At 35.4% G+C, this 16,140-nt stretch overlaps 2 protein-coding genes and 1 non-coding gene across 3 annotated transcripts; all 3 read left to right on the top strand.

Moving 5' to 3' along the window:
• Positions 1-703: 703 nt before the first annotated feature.
• Positions 704-1,108, top strand: C922_04998 (hypothetical protein; the record flags this gene model as incomplete). The annotated part of the gene is made up of 2 exons (XM_008820571.1): positions 704-889; positions 1,070-1,108. The coding sequence occupies 2 exons, from the start codon at positions 704-706 to the stop codon at positions 1,106-1,108; spliced, it is 225 nt and encodes a 74-aa protein (XP_008818793.1).
• A 4,350-nt stretch (positions 1,109-5,458) lies between these two features.
• Positions 5,459-13,606, top strand: C922_04997 (hypothetical protein; the record flags this gene model as incomplete). Its single annotated transcript, XM_008820570.1, has 8 exons — positions 5,459-5,582; positions 6,057-6,224; positions 6,419-6,550; positions 6,695-6,817; positions 7,037-7,438; positions 7,576-7,823; positions 7,946-9,190; positions 9,329-13,606. 8 exons carry the CDS (start codon positions 5,459-5,461, stop codon positions 13,604-13,606), a joined length of 6,720 nt encoding a protein of 2,239 aa, XP_008818792.1.
• Positions 13,607-14,766: 1,160 nt separating this feature from the next.
• Positions 14,767-14,838, top strand: C922_04996. The gene has a single exon. It is a non-coding gene; the product is annotated as a tRNA-Gln (tRNA).
• The last annotated feature ends 1,302 nt before the right edge of the window (positions 14,839-16,140 follow it).

Raw genomic sequence — 16,140 nt, 5'->3', positions numbered from 1 at the left:
GAACGATGCAAAAATTAAAATAATATTTATTACTCTTCTAATGTGAACAATCTCTTTGCAAAACTTTCAAATTATGATAAAATTTTTTATTATATCCTTTTTTTTTTTAACATTTTCTTTTAGAAATTGTTAGTCATAAAAACATCGTAACAGTAACAATTTTATGACCCTAATTGTTTTAAAATCTTTAAACAGATACACATGGCATCCTACTAAATTTTAGAAAGTACAGGTACAAATGAATAGCATTTTCGTAGTATATTTTAATCTTATTATATATTCATGTTTATGCCATCCTAAAAATCATCTTTAAGAAAAACTTAAAGATGTTTATGAATAATTTTGACGTTCCTGCTGTTTATTGCATTAATGACATATACGTATAATAATAATGCATAATATGAAAAATAAATAAATAATACCATAGGAACTTTTGTAGCTACAAATCGCTAGCAAAATACGACGTAGCCATGTTTTTTGTTCATCCAGATTACCTCGCATCATGGATACATATGCGTACGTACATTACCTGCATAATATACCCTACGCATCATTTATTTCGTCTTTCCTTTTTCGCCCTCCTTGCAGTCAAACCAGAAAATCGCACCTTAGCAAAATCTCAACGTGTCGAAGTTCCCGTTTTCTAATATAACTTAAAACCTTTTAATTAAACTTCTTCCTATTCCCTTCTCCACCCTTCAAAATGTCTGCCCCATCATCAGCCCACTACGACCCAAGAGTCGCTGCCCTCTTGCAAAATACCTTCGGAGACTATATGACGAAACCGACCATTGTAGGTGAATGCTCATGCAGCTATGCCCTAAACGTTTTTCTCGGATTGATGTTATTCAATGTGATGATATACCTGTCCTACGTCGTCGGTAAAAAGGTAATAAGGCAGAAGAGACAAAATGGCAAACACAGCAAATTATCAATATATATATTATATGTTACTAAATACGAACAACCTCCAAATGCGTGTACAAATATTGTCGCAGTTCTTTTTATCCCTCCCTGTGGTCCACCCGTTTAACAATTAATATTCCCTTTGCACATTCCTGAATTTTAGGAAATTTTCCAAAAACTTAAATACCACGGATATTATTAAATGGATGAGAGAAGAAAAAAAAAAAAAAAAGAAAGGAAGAAAGAAAAAGGACTTTACAATGATATATGTACAAGAAGAAATGCATCATTCGTATAATTGATACCTGACCATAAAATCGTAGCAGAGGACATATGTATATTTTGCATACATGTATATATGGACATCTTCGCATCAGAAAGAGCGCACGTATCAGATGAGAAGAACACACCTTGTGGCTTCTGGAGTCAGGGGAATTACCCCTTTGTGCATCAGGAGAACACGGAATATATGATATACACACTTTATTATGCAAACACATATTCCATTATATAATTTACATATATAAATATATATATATGTGCAAAACCTTCGTAATTGGTCCTTACTACAATTCAGCAAAATGAAGGTCACATCTCGGAATAATATATTATGTTTCTATATTCCTTTCGAAGCAGCAATATTTCTGAAGCTTGTCGTACACCTATTTATGGAAAAAAAAAGTCGTGTCCTATATATTAAGATCTAAGAGCTACATTATGTTTTTTTTTTTTTTACTTATGTTAATAGAGAATTATATGGTACTACATTATATGATGTGAATTTTTGCTATTAATCCTTTCTTATCATGATATATTGCTTTATGCACATGAATGATAACTGTGCAGATAATATATGCATGTATGTATGTATATGTTCATTTTCTATGTTTTAATTCATCAAAGGTTGAAATGAATGTTTTTTATCTATTTCTTTTAATTAAATAGAAATTTTTCTCTTATTACATACCCTATATATATATGAGTTCTATTTTTTCATAAAGAATGCAGAAAAAATAAAAAAAATATTAACATGCATATATTATATTTTTGAATGTTTTTTTTTTCTTTTTTTACATATATGTATTAATTTCATTGGAGTCAAAAGACATCATTGTTTTTATAAATTTGACAAAACAATATCATAGTATAAATCAAAAGCGTTTTGTATATTATACATTATACCCCACAGTGGACATGTATACAACACGAGAGATGTACATAGGCAGCGTAAAGATGTAAATGTTGAAGCTAAAGCTTCCTGAAAATACAAGAAAAGGGGTGTGACTTTTCTAAAGATAAAAAATAACTTGAATCTTTTTTCATTAAAGGGAATTTCATTTGTAACACAAATGGCGTAACGGCTGAAGGGGCTTTTCCATCCCGGCTTATTGCGCACCTTGCTCACACAATGATGCATATCGGGTGAGCTAAAGATATACGTAAAAATGTCCACATTTTCGTTAAAGAACTAGCCTCCAAGCGTATCCTTTTCGTTTTTTATGGTAAGCCCAACATGCAAAATCGGCATGTACGTGTCATACCTACGAAGGTACTGTGCATATGTCCAGGTATACGTACTGCTAATCCGCAGATGTGTCCTACATTACAACGTACAACCCCCACAACACAGACACAGCAGTTGCAATAAAATTTTAAGAAGCTACCACATAACTAGTAAATAATCTGCTACACCTCTTAAAAATAAAGAATAAAAAATGCAATATGTAAAAATTTTCTCTCCTTGCGCCAAAAGTTATTACCCCCCTTATAATGAGGTAACTGGAACTCCTTACACATTCGTAGCCACAGTTCGTCTCTACTGGTTCCTCCTTCTTTCATTAAATAACGTTTTTTTACCTTTAGTTTAATCATTTTAAAAAAGCGGAATGGAAGCCTATCGCAGCACTGTGAAGCAGCTGCGATAAACGAATCAGCAAAATGAATGGGGCATTCCTAGATAAATTCCTACACATTTCGTCATGCGAACACGTAAAAAAAAAGAAAAAAAGGGATTTAATAAATTCCCTTTTACCTTTTTAATCCTAGCTCACGGCAATATCATTCCCACTAACAAGCTTTTTCTCTTTTATGAGTTATATAAAAGGGACATTAGCATCAGATAGTTCCACTAACGGCGGTGGACGAGGGCGAACACCCTTACGTGTAAGTACAAAGAAATAAATATTTTATTCACCATTGAAAGCATTTTTATTCCACTTTTGTATAACGACTCGTCGTTAAACGCTATGCGGCAGGTTTGGTTCATCGATAGCAAACTAAACTCGTCTCTCACGAATAGCCGCCACAAGTAAGCATAAACAAGCAGGCAACAAAAATCGTTGAAAAAAGTTCACTACATATGTTATCATTTAAACGCCATACCACCTACTCCCAAATGATGATTTCTTATTATAATACTGTACACAAATGAGCGTAATTTTTTCGCGGCTTGAAATGAATTAACAGGTTGTCCAATTCTGTTTATTCTATTAGAAAATTTAAAAGCGGATTATGGTTATCACTTTATATGTAATGAACTCCACGGGAAACCAATATTATAGGCTTCTTCTCCCTCTCCGTAAGGCATTTCCAAAAAAAGGGAAAGACTAACAATACTATCACAGTACCAATAACAGGGGAAAATAGGCTATATCTACCGCACAATCTTCTCCTCTTTTTACAAGAAGAAAAGACAAGAAAGACGAATATTTAGCTTCTATTCGGCTGGATTACAGCTGCTGGGACGCCGACGCCCATCGTTAATAGTATTATGTACACAAGAAGTTGCACCCAGCTGAAAGTGATTAGGACGAATGTCATTTAAGAAAAACATGCGATATTACTCCAGTGAAGCATTAACCTTTCTGTGAAACTCTTAGGTACATAAAAAATAACGTTCGTTCGCACGTTGCTGTAGGAGTAAACATATTCATACGGTTGTAATCATTGATGGGATGAAAAAAGTTTCTTGGAAATGCTAACCAGTGCACATATGCATATGGATGTACGTACTTATGTATTTCCTTATGTGCGCAATTTATGACAGACTCAGGTATTTAAAGATAGCTCATTAAAAATGAGTGATGCTGGTAAAAAAATATTTTTTTTTCCTTTTAGCGTTCATTGAAAGGACAAAGTTCTTCACAAAACATGATGACTTTTAAGTGTTCCCCCAAAAAAAATCAATTCTTTTGTCTAAAAACAGGATTAGCACGTTTCCAGATGAACTCCCATTTCAGTCAACAAAAGAGGATAGAAATATGTTAAAAATGAAAGAATATATGTTCATGTGAATAAATACACAATGGGAATACTAGTGGTGAAACGAATTATCTTCCTTTTCACATCCAAACACTATGAGGTTCTAGAGAGTATCAACATAATAAGGAACAAAGAAAGAAAAAAATCGTCATTTTTGGGTAAACTGCCGAATATACCCCATGAAAATGAATTTAAAAAATTTTATCCTTGCAAAAAAATGTTAAATTAGAAATCTGCAGAACATTTTATATGACAAATGCATGATGCACTTATGTGCACATTACTACGTATGCTCCTTTTTGACAATTTTTTCTTTCGAAACATTGGTCATGAAATTTCTTACCAAAAAATGTATTGCTTTTATAGCTATATGTTTCATCAGGGGAATATTTTCTTCACATATTTTTTGGTTCTTTTTCAATTTTTTTTTAGGTAATAAAAAGGCATTTACGAAAAAAGTGTATGTCTTTCTACTCAAGACAGTTGGGGAAAAAGTCGTTTGCGTGAGAAATAATCTACACGTGTAACCTACATATGCGTATGTACGTGTGTAGATAAGGTATATATACGCGCGTATTTTTTTTCCCCTTCCTTAACTCTTATATGTTGTCTGTAACCGTAATTGTGTATTAAAGAATTTTTTTAAAACGCTATTCATGGCTAAATACATACACACACATGTACTATCGATAAATCACGCGTACATTGGTTATGAAGACGCGGAGAGGGACAATTTTTTTTTTTACTCCATAATTCTAAATAAAATTCACATTTTAATTTGTTCTAACAATTATAATTCTATTTAGCTCTCTTTAGCTGTGTTTAACTTTGTTTAATTCAATTTAATTTTTTTCTTCTTTTTTTTTTTTTTTTTTATACATGTATGTAAGGATGTACGTATTTCTTCACGTATGCGTGCACCTAGGGGTTTAGTTTTTATTTCCCTTTTTTCCTTGATCCACGTTGTCCAGAGTGTGTGAATTTAAAAGAAAAAAAAATATTCAATCCGTACATCTTTCTTTTGGCAACGCGCTCTTAATGTTTTGAACGAATTTTTACAACTCACGCGATTTTTTCGTCACCAGAGTAACTTTTTTTTTTTTTTTTATATTTAACAATCCATGCATTTATGTACGTGTGTAAATATGTTCTCATGGACAACCCTTCCTGAACCATCCAAATTAGACTAGTTTACCACATGTAACACTTAGAACAGAATCTGAAAAAGTCTCCTCGTAGAAGTATAATACGCTGGAATTTTTTCTTATTTTTTTTCCCCTCCCTTTTTACAATGAAAAAGTATTGGTTTTGCATTTCAGCTTTTTATTTATTTTTTAACATACTATCAAAATGTAAAGAAATAGAGAATAGAAACCTTGAAGTTTTGGCCACCTATAGACGAGATGACAGCTCAGGTAACAAATGCCCTTATCGGGGGGGCACGTCTTGTCTGGCAGCTTACGTTTATTTTGTCTATTCGATATGCACGTACGCATGACCCTATGTATACCTCGCACACTGTCTTCGTTTACCCAGCATGGGCACAAATTAGGGCGCATTTGCAATTACGTGCATTTTATTTTCAATCCGAGCGCAAGGAAGAAAATTTCCCGTTCCAGCCGTTGTGCAGAGCGTATCTGCCCGATTTTTTTTCTCTTCCAATTTTTGTGATTCACCAAATGTGTCCATTTCGCATAGCACCTTTTTTTCCTATTCTTTCTCCACACAAGCATGTGATAAAAGTGTGCACAACGACTCAGCATACTTTCTAACAAGATGTGCACGTATCAACGCGCACATGTACCTGTTTTCTCAAGTACACACAGATCCTCCCCTGGTCAATCACTAACGTTCTTCTTTATGTTAAAACCATCTGAACTACCTCGCAGGGAATTCTTTTAAAAACAGAGAAGCGGAAGGGAAACACGATGTCAAAATTAATAACGGGGCTAATTACAATGAATACTCTTTTTTATCGTTAAAGGCTAGTTCTATATTTAACCAGTATTATGTGGCCAAGTTAATTAATACTATGCTGTATAGGGGACTGGTCACAAGTAGGGAAAAAAAGACAGAGGCAACATCGTAAACACGTGAAAGCGTGCACACGAGCATAGAGGCACATAAAGCTCTGCAATTTTCACCTTTTCATGTTTGCGCTATTTACCAGTTTTCATTCTTCTCCACACGCGTAGCGGAACACCAGAAAGGAATGAACTACTTCAATACTACTAACCGTTACCTTTTGTAGAGGGCAAGTTTCACAAGAATGTTGCCATTTATGAGTCTCTCTCTCGTACCAACTACTTTTTCTACCTAACTGTAATGAATAAGAAAAATGTGAAGAAAATTGTCAAATTAATATCTAAGGCACACGATTCAAGTAATAGGACAAAAAATAAGAAAAAAAATAACCGAAGCAGTTAACGATAAGTTAGACTCAACCTGCTCTGAGTATATAAATACAAGTTAACAACTCATTCTCCTATCCTCCATCCTACACCCCCCCGCTTCCACTCCTATGCAGGGAAAAAACATGATGTTTTCAGGAGACAGCTAATAGCCTACTTTGACAGCCCCCCTTTCCCACTGGACAATACTTTTAAAGATGAAATGGACCATGCACTAATAATATACAATAAAGCAAAAAGTTAGGAAGGCAAATAATAAAGCGCAAGAGGGTGCGAATTCGCTGGCACCACACGATGCGCAACTCTTTATCATCACACGATGCGCAACTCTTTATCATCACACAATGCACATCTCTTTATCACCACACAATGCGCATCTCTTTATCACCACACAATGCACATCCTTTTTTTCTTTCATGCCACCCCTCTTCCTTACACTCAAAAACTTGTTCCCGTAGCTGACTCCTACTGGACCATGGTCGACGGATTAAAAAATGATGGGCTTCTCGTAGCAAGAACCTTTATGGCCGTGTCATTCGTCCAAAGTCTGAGAGGAATTATTGGACTTGTAAATAGCAAATTGATAGACCTGTGTTTTTCAAGATCCTATCTGTACAACCACATCGCCTCCTTTGATAACCTGATAATGAACAACACTTTTGGGGTCATCGTGTCTTATGTGTTCAAATCGTGGCTGCTATTTTTTTACCCCCTCATGGCTCCATTCCGTGGAGCCGTGTCCTTTGCCTTATCGTCCTTCTGCATTACGCAGTTAAGCAAAATAGTATTCATAATCTATAGAAATATCAAACGGCTCGTTCGAATATCCTACCGAAGGTTATATAGCACCATTTTGAAGTGTAAGTGGAGAATGTCACATTCCTGTGAATATATATATGCGTGTGTTTGCACGAGACTGTAGGCCAGCGCACACCTCATCGCACGGATCTCTAATTTCTCTCATCTTCCCCATGTTTGCCTCTCCCCCCTTCCTTAGTCAACTTGATGAAGTTCCCAGAACTCCAGCCGTACGCCTCGAAACTGCTATACGGAGACGCCTTAATCTTAGTGTCCAATATTTGGAAATTATCCTACGTAAATGTCACTGAACATTTAACCGGAAAAAATATAACCCCCATTTTGAACAACCTGTTTGAGAAAAACCTTGGCACGGGCTTTTTTGATTTCAGTAATTCGCTCTTTAAATATGTCATAGACTCCATGCAGGACATGCAGTTGATAAGTGTAAGTGTGTGTGTCGTTTTTAAGTGTCTTCCTGTTGGTGCATGAGGAGGGTTCTTATCCGATTCACAAACACGACACTTAGCAGCGTCCCCACGTCATAACTAACTTCCTACAACGCGCAGACCAAAGAGGCAAACTTGGATAAGGAACCCCAGTACAACACGCAGACGTTCAAGAGGATCTTGATGATCCTGAAGATCACGAGAAAATTGCTTTACTATGAAGAGTCGTACATGAGACTAGCCGTGGCAAATCTTCTAACAAAAATTTACACATTGCTCTTCGTCAACGTAAATTATATCAGCAAAATGCCCCCCAAGGAATTCTTTCAGGCTGACGTAGAGTCGGAATTTAGATACATATATGAGGATCAAACGTATGAACTGTTTTTACAAAGAATCTCTTCTGATATTAATAGAAAGCCATTTATAAAAAGAAACATTAGAAGAATCAATAGAGGCAGCATAGAATTTACTCTGTCCATTCTCAAGATAAAACTTCTCCACTATAAGCCGTCATTAAAGTTCCCATACAGCAGCTTATACTTCGATGAACCTTTAAAAAAGCAGTTAAACGCTTCCATGAAATTGATCATTATAGGATCAACAGGAATTATAGCCAATCTTGTAAATTACGGAGAAAACTATGACATACTTAAAAAATCTCCCCTAGAATTAACTAAAAATTTGAACCAGGCACATAATTACAGCACGTTTGACGTAAAAAAAATGCTCTTCCCATTGAACATTTTTATTAATCTCTTAATTCCTCTCTTCTTAAATTACAACGATATTATGATAAGGAAAGATATAATAGAACATATGGTCACTTTTTTTAACGTCATTGTGGATTCTAAAGATTTATACCTTTATCAATACTTAAAAAATGTCGTAGACACTATAAAAAAAACGGAAGCTGCCACTTTGACAGAAATAAATTATGACGAAGAAATTAATAAAATTATTTTGGACGAAATTCATAAAGTTATAGATGAAGTGAATAATGAAAAAACCAATTCTCTAGTTTTTCATAGTTATTCCATGACAAATAATGATCTTTATCTGCACAATAAGGATGGACAATTGTTTAAATTCCTCTTCAACGATAGCAACAAGAAAGACGCCTTTTCTAGACTTGTACACATTAACGATTATAGAAACCCTTTATCCTTTCAAGTCCCATTAATTAAATTTGAGCCTTCCAACAGGAACGATGGAAATTTGGTTGTGGGCTCACTTTTGGACAAATTTGAAGGAACGTTGAGGGGGTGCTATATGTGCCTAAAGGAGGACGACGATTTATTGGTTGTTGATATGATTCACCATGTTCTTTGGGCGTCAGGGGTCGATCGATTTAGTGCCTACATTGTAAGTCTGTTGAGAAAGAGCTAACGTGCAAGCGAACAAAAATGTGCCTTATTGGAAGTTGTTTCCTCGTGAAATCTCTCTTCCTCATAGACGTGTCACTTCAATTGAGCTATTTTTCCCCTTCCAACCCTCCTGCAGCTCTCCTCCATGATCGGAGCGGTGAAGAAATACTTCCACCAAGGAGTCTCCTGGAATAGAGCCCTCCTAAACATGGGTCCAACCGAGTTCTATGAAATACACAGGATATTCATGGAAAGGACTCCACAGGCGAAAGACAGGTCTCAAAACGTATTTATAAAGCGAATTAGAAGATATAGATTCAATCTAAACCAGACAAAATTCGCCAAAATGTTTAAGGTATTTTTGGAAAATGTGTTAAGAAAGGTAAACTTTTTCAACACAGAAGAGGCCACCATCATTTTGATCATGTCAGCATTATATTCTCTCTACAAGAACATTGAAAAGCATGAAATTCCAACAAGTGAAACTTACAAGTTCTATCAGCAGAAACTGATAGAGGCATACTACCCGGCTAAATACTACGCCCACAACTATGAGTCGCACACCATCCGCTTGCTAAAGGAGAAGCAAAAGGAGTATGCCTCCGATGACGAAAGTGGCGACGAAAATAAGAACGATCAGGATAAGAAGGATGGAACGATCAGTGCTTCTGAGAAAGCAGATGGTAAAGAAGCAGAAAAGCCTCCAAAAACGCAGAAAATGGAAGTGCAAATCGAACTTCCCCTAGACGACGAGCTTGTGCAAAGCACCAAGTCCCTACAGCAAGAAGTAGAATCAAGGGAAGAAGAGAGGAACAAAATTTTAGCCGAAATAGAGTCAAAACATGGGCAACTGTCACATAAGGAGAACTTCCCCCATTTGCCCACAAAATGTATGTTCCTTCTTTACTACGATTTCGCTCCCTTTATTAAAGACAACATAAAAGGCATAGAACAAGTGTTCAACACTTTAGACGGAAGTCTCATCGATATGAATCACGTAATGAATATAGAACGTATACAGACGCAGAAAACCAAGTATGCCTCAATTGATGAGAAAAATTTGATAAATATATTATGCGGTACGTATTTATTTTTAAAAAAGGAAAATATTTCCATTGAAGATATGTTCAAATACGGTAATGCGAATTCTGCTGTGAAGCACTTGCTGATAATTATGTCCTTACTCAGAATAGAGAAAAAAACTGACCGATACACCTGGAAAAAATTTTTAACTTTGGAAAAATTCTTAGATGAAAGGGAAAAGATTTATAAAACGCCCATGAAATATCTGTACATGAAATTGTTAAATGTGAAGAGGGTTTTTGGCTTTACCCGAAGAAATCTGTTAATGTCGTTTGGAAAGAGAATTAAGGGAACCAGATTCATGAACATATTAAGATATACCAAATTCTTCGAAATTTTAGAAAAAGCTGAATCTATTAATCTTAGATATCCACTGTTATACATCAAATTTGAGGACATAATGACATTCGCTAATGTGTTCCACAAATTTAAATTTCCTATTATAAAATACACTTCCAATCAACAGACGCTGCGAACCATGTTGAACCAATTCAAGTTATCTCCCAACACTTCAATAAATAATGAGAAACTTATACTGCGAATTTACAGAATTATCAATTTAATAATAAAGAAAAAGTATGATTATGATTTAAATGAACTCAGGAAGGACAAAAAATACCTTGATCTCTATGCACAAAATAAAAGTGATCATATTCTAAATGATATAAAAATTAAGCCAATAGTGGATCAGTACCTATCTCAGCTAATTGGATTCATAAAGATGTTAACAGATATGAAATTTACAAACTTTTTATTTTTGAGAAATTTTTACGTCTTCATAAAATTCTATGCAGTAACGGGAGATTTAGATTATTCTATGAACAGCTCCGTCTTCTACCTGGCCAGCAGAAATTACCTAAACTTTATCCTTAACTCTATCACCGAATTTGAGAACTTTAAGAAGTTTATAGAGAAAATGAAAAGAAACAACGACATCAAGAAGTACCCGATCGACCATTTCAACTTCCACACGGAATGCTACGCAGTGGATGACATCAAAACGTATGTCTTTATCCCCGAAGATAAAGAAAAATTAAACAAATACTATCAAATTATGACGTATGACATTAACAGCTTCTACAAGAACTACTTATTAATAGACCTATTTTACGACGACTTAGATGTAAAAAATTTAGAAATCTATTACCAAAAAATTTCCAATGCTACTGATTACAATATCGGTCCCACGTCAAATATATACATCCCTGGTCGAACAAAAATAAGTCAAGGCATTCCAAACAAGGATGTTGAGATGCTAAACGAAACGGTGAAGAATCATGTTTATCTAGAAAAATTTCTGGACAAGACTAACATCCCATCCATCCCATTTTCCGATTTTAACATGGCGCGAGACATAAATGGAATCACTTTTAATTTCACCAACAGAGCTACGACACCACCTTTTTATAAAGAAAATATTCTAGACCAATTTGATATTATCGGAAAATCTATCGTAGGGAGATATTACCAAAAGGTTAAGTGCTCTTTTGTTACCTACCCTTTTAATTTGTACTACTGGCTGGTCTTGAATCCAGGAAAACCTCGCGTAGAAACGGTAGGTAAGGTCGGACTGATCAAGGAAGCAGATTTAATGTCCAAAACAGATGAAGAAAGAGAGTTAGAAGAACACAAGATTGATGAACAAGTAGTGGAGGATCTCTTTAAGGAAGAAGTGGAAGCGGCGGAAGATGTCATGGAACTGGACGAAAATTTGCACCATACATCTGCATCGGAAGCAGATATATCAGGGTCAGAATCCGAGGATGATCTTGTGGACGTTGGAAAGGATTCTAAGCCGGATGAAAACTCCCTGTCCCATGTGAGCACCGCGTCTGATTTTTCCACCGGGTCGTTGGAAAGCGTCGCCAGTACCGCCTACAATGGATCCACCGATACTCTCGTAAGTGCCTCCTCCAATGAGTCCACCGATACTCTCAGAAGTCCCTCCTCCACTGGATCCACCGATACTCTCAGAAGTCCCTCCTCCACTGGATCCACCGATACTCTCAGAAGTGCCTCCTCCACTGAGTTCACCACAACCGCCCGAAGTGACAAATCCGGCACAGGAATTATCTCAGGATCGACAAGATCGATCAACTTCCTACAAAGGGCCAACAAGGAAAACACCGATTGGGAGCAAACAATTTTGCAAGTGACAAAAGAATCAGAAAGAAGAAAGAGGTCCAACCAAACAAACGGTCTAAGTTTCCTGCAAAAAAAAGAAATGAATCCATTCCCATTTGTCGACACCATGATAAATGAAAGAAATAAAAACGTGACTAAAGAAAAATATGGATATTTTAACAGACCATACAACATGTATGTTAATAAAACAAACATATTTAGAAACTTCAACGTCATAATGAAAATTGTGCATACCATAATTTCGTTAAACAAATTTTCTGTTGTTTCTCCGGTGGAGATAATCAAAAAGGGGATCAGCATTATGAAGAGGAAAAATAAATTTATAAAGAGCCACCATTTGAATCCATTTATCAACAAAATGCTTCTCGACATTAACGAAGCGGTGCAGAAGATTAAGTCAAATTGCGAAAAAGGATTTATAGGATCCGGAACGGATATAATATCGCTATACAGAATAGTAGAGTTTCAGCTATTCAACCAATTTTTAATTTATCCACCAATGAAAAGATTGAGAGACAAGGAACTCCGTTATGTGTTAGAAGTTATTAACCAAGGTTATGCTTTCCACATAATGAAGGTAAAATCCATGTTAAAGAGAGAACTTGTCATGAAGGAAAAAATTGTGCGTCTTCTAGACACATTTAACGAGTACAGGAATTTATTTGACGATACAGCCATAGATCGACTAGTGCAGATGTTCCTAGAATCACTAGATTGTAAAGATATAAAATGCTTCGACCTCCTCTTCAACAGCTTCATTACACATCGTTACAATAACATAATAATGCAGCTAACGAATAAAAGTGAAACATTTAATGTACTAGGAGAAATATTTAAAAACCCCACAGCATTGACGGACGTACGCGTACAGGTACATGAAACTTATATCGAACCATCCAGAAGACAAAATGTCTATGAAAACTTTCAGCTAGAAAGTGATGTTGTTTTATACCCCAAATTGACATATAATGAATTACTATTCAGTTCACTTGAATTATCTAAAAAAATAGAAATATGGAATTCTATGTATACATTATTTAACATAAGACATATATATGTCAATATTGGTTACCTTCTCCTCGGCGTTAAGCATCGTATTAAGCGGTCCTACAGGGTTTTCCTTCACACTTATAGTTTCCTTGGATGGCTCAGGAAGAATAAGAAGGATGAAATATACATTCCATGAGTTTATGTTAATCGGAATGGAATGCTACATTTGCAATGTGCAGGCGTGTTCACTCCATTTAATTTGTGCCCGCAAAAATGTCATGATTGTTCATACCTTGTTGGTCTCTTTTTCAAACTTATGCTCAGTAACAAAGCACAATGCACGAGCTTTAATTACCTCTCTACATTGTCAATAATCATGTGATACTCATTTTTTTTTTCTTTTTCTTATCAGCATCATGTGAGTGTAGGATGGAAACGACTTTCCGCTTCGTTTTTTTTGTTTTTTAAGTTTTCATTTTTTTGATTTAAGCTTTTTTCGTTACCTTTTCTTTTTTTTTTTTTACATGCATTTTTTTATACCGTTTCTCTCCCGATGAACATTTCACTTACGCTAATGGTTAAAAGAATTTTCAATTTCTTTATAAAAAAAATGTCAATTTAGGTTACCCCACACACACACACACGCACCTGCTCTTGTGCAACAGGTGGGTATGCAACATGTTCTTCCTACGTAGACACGTGTGTTCTTCTAACACATGAGGTGCAAAAAATTGGAAAAGAAGCTTTCCCCCTTTCTGTCGACCCCTGTCTATTAATACTCGCATACTTAGTAAATCACCCTTTGAACGAATTTCCATGTGTGAAGCAATTAAAACTAATTTAGGATAATTTCTTTTCCAAAACGGAGTAACAACATGTAGAGATACGAAGCTAAACCATATTTTCCTCTTCCACTTCCTTTCACGTGAAGTACCATGAAGAGGGGCACGAACAGAGAGGTCAATTTGGCCATATCTATATACCCGTTCAAATTGTAGTGACTCGTTTGCGCTTTCTTTTCTCATTACAAAAAATGGGGCTACCTGGTACCATATAATTAGTTCCCTACTCAGTCGTGACATAATTACTCTGCACATGTATTTGCCAGAAATGATTTTGTCTTCGCGCCTCCGATTTATTTTGCGCTAACTGGGTAAATAAATCCCTTGAGTGTCATGGTTTGGAATTTTTTCTTTTTTTTATATTAAAAATCTCTTTTTCTGCCTGTTTATTGGAATAAATAAGAGCCATTTGAGCGTGGAGAATCCTTCCTGATGTGAAATATCCAATACCACATAGCCCTTGCTCACTTTGAACCCGTTGAAGTGAGTTTTGCGCGGCCACTTATTTACATGCGGTTTCGTAGTGTAGTGGTTAGCACTGAGGACTTTGAATCCTCCAACCCGGGTTCGAGTCCCGGCGAGACCTTTTTAAGAATTAGAAAGGTTCCAAAGTAATAGTATAATTACAAACTGTTCAATTTAAGATTACTCAAAGAATAAATTTAAAATATATAAAACATCTTTATTATTCTGCAATTACAGAAATGTTTTTATTTATTTATACCACGTCTACCAAAAAATAATATTTGGAATTTTTTATCCTAAAATCAGAATAAATTTATCCTCCCCACCCTCTTACCCCCAGAAAACAATAATATAATATTATTAACATCTTTTATAGTACATATTTATATAGTCACGATTTTTTCATTGAACGGCGCATTTTTCTATCTAAAAAAGAGCCAATATTAACGTTCACTCTTGCGCAGGGGTATTAGCACCACTTTGTCATCTTGCGTACCCTTCGAAGGAACTACAGCTTCTTGATACACTGGGGTGGTGACTTCTGCTTCTCATGTATTACAAAATGGAATTTAAAAAGTGATATAACGTGATAAGTCACAGAAATTACTCTTGTGTAACATAGCATATATATATGTACCAAATTTATATTTACAGGAAAAGTTTTTTTTTTCTTTTTTTTTAAAGCCCCCACAGTCTGTACTAGGAAGCCGAAAAATGACTTTTTAAATTGCCATTCGTGAAATGGATAGTTTTTTTGGTGGGGTTGGCACCGTACAGTAGACTTCCAAATAGTGAGAGGTCATCCCTCGTCTGGGCGTTTAAACTGTATGAGTGAAATAGAACACAACACATTGCAGTGTTGAAGAATAAAATATCCTCCCACTTTGTTACGTAAGTAAAGGTAAACGTTGCTATTTTCCCCCTGACCTTTTACAGCCGATCATAATTCATCCACCAAGATGTCACTATTTCCAGATGGCACACAACTTTTATCGTGCCATTCGAAAAATATAAGTCCACACAGAATATGAAACATATTCATAATGGGATTTATTACAACAAACTAGTTGTACACATATTTCGTAAAAAAGGGAAACCCATCCTTTTTCTGGTGAATTATAAGATGCAGAAATCTACTTAATGTGGTCAAAATATAACTCCGCATTTTTAGCTAGCTATTTTTCGCATGAATTATAAAATTAGGTAAAAAAAAAAGCGATGCGGTCAATCCCAATTCAGCTGATAAATATTTCCCATGTCTCTAGAAAGGCTCCTTCTTCTGTAGGCTAACAAAATTAGCTTAAGGCAAAATTTACAATTGTTAATGTACATACATGAGTAAAGAAAGCGAACGTTCCTTGAAATAACAAAAAACAGTCACGTCATTAACTGAAGGTATTGTATATATGTATGGTTAGAGAAA

This window comes from Plasmodium inui (assembly GCF_000524495.1).
Source record: "Plasmodium inui San Antonio 1 unplaced genomic scaffold supercont1.33, whole genome shotgun sequence".
Taxonomy (NCBI): Eukaryota; Apicomplexa; class Aconoidasida; order Haemosporida; family Plasmodiidae; genus Plasmodium; species Plasmodium inui.
The sequence above is the reverse complement of the archived record's forward strand: the minus strand, read 5'-3'. Positions and strand labels throughout refer to the sequence as shown.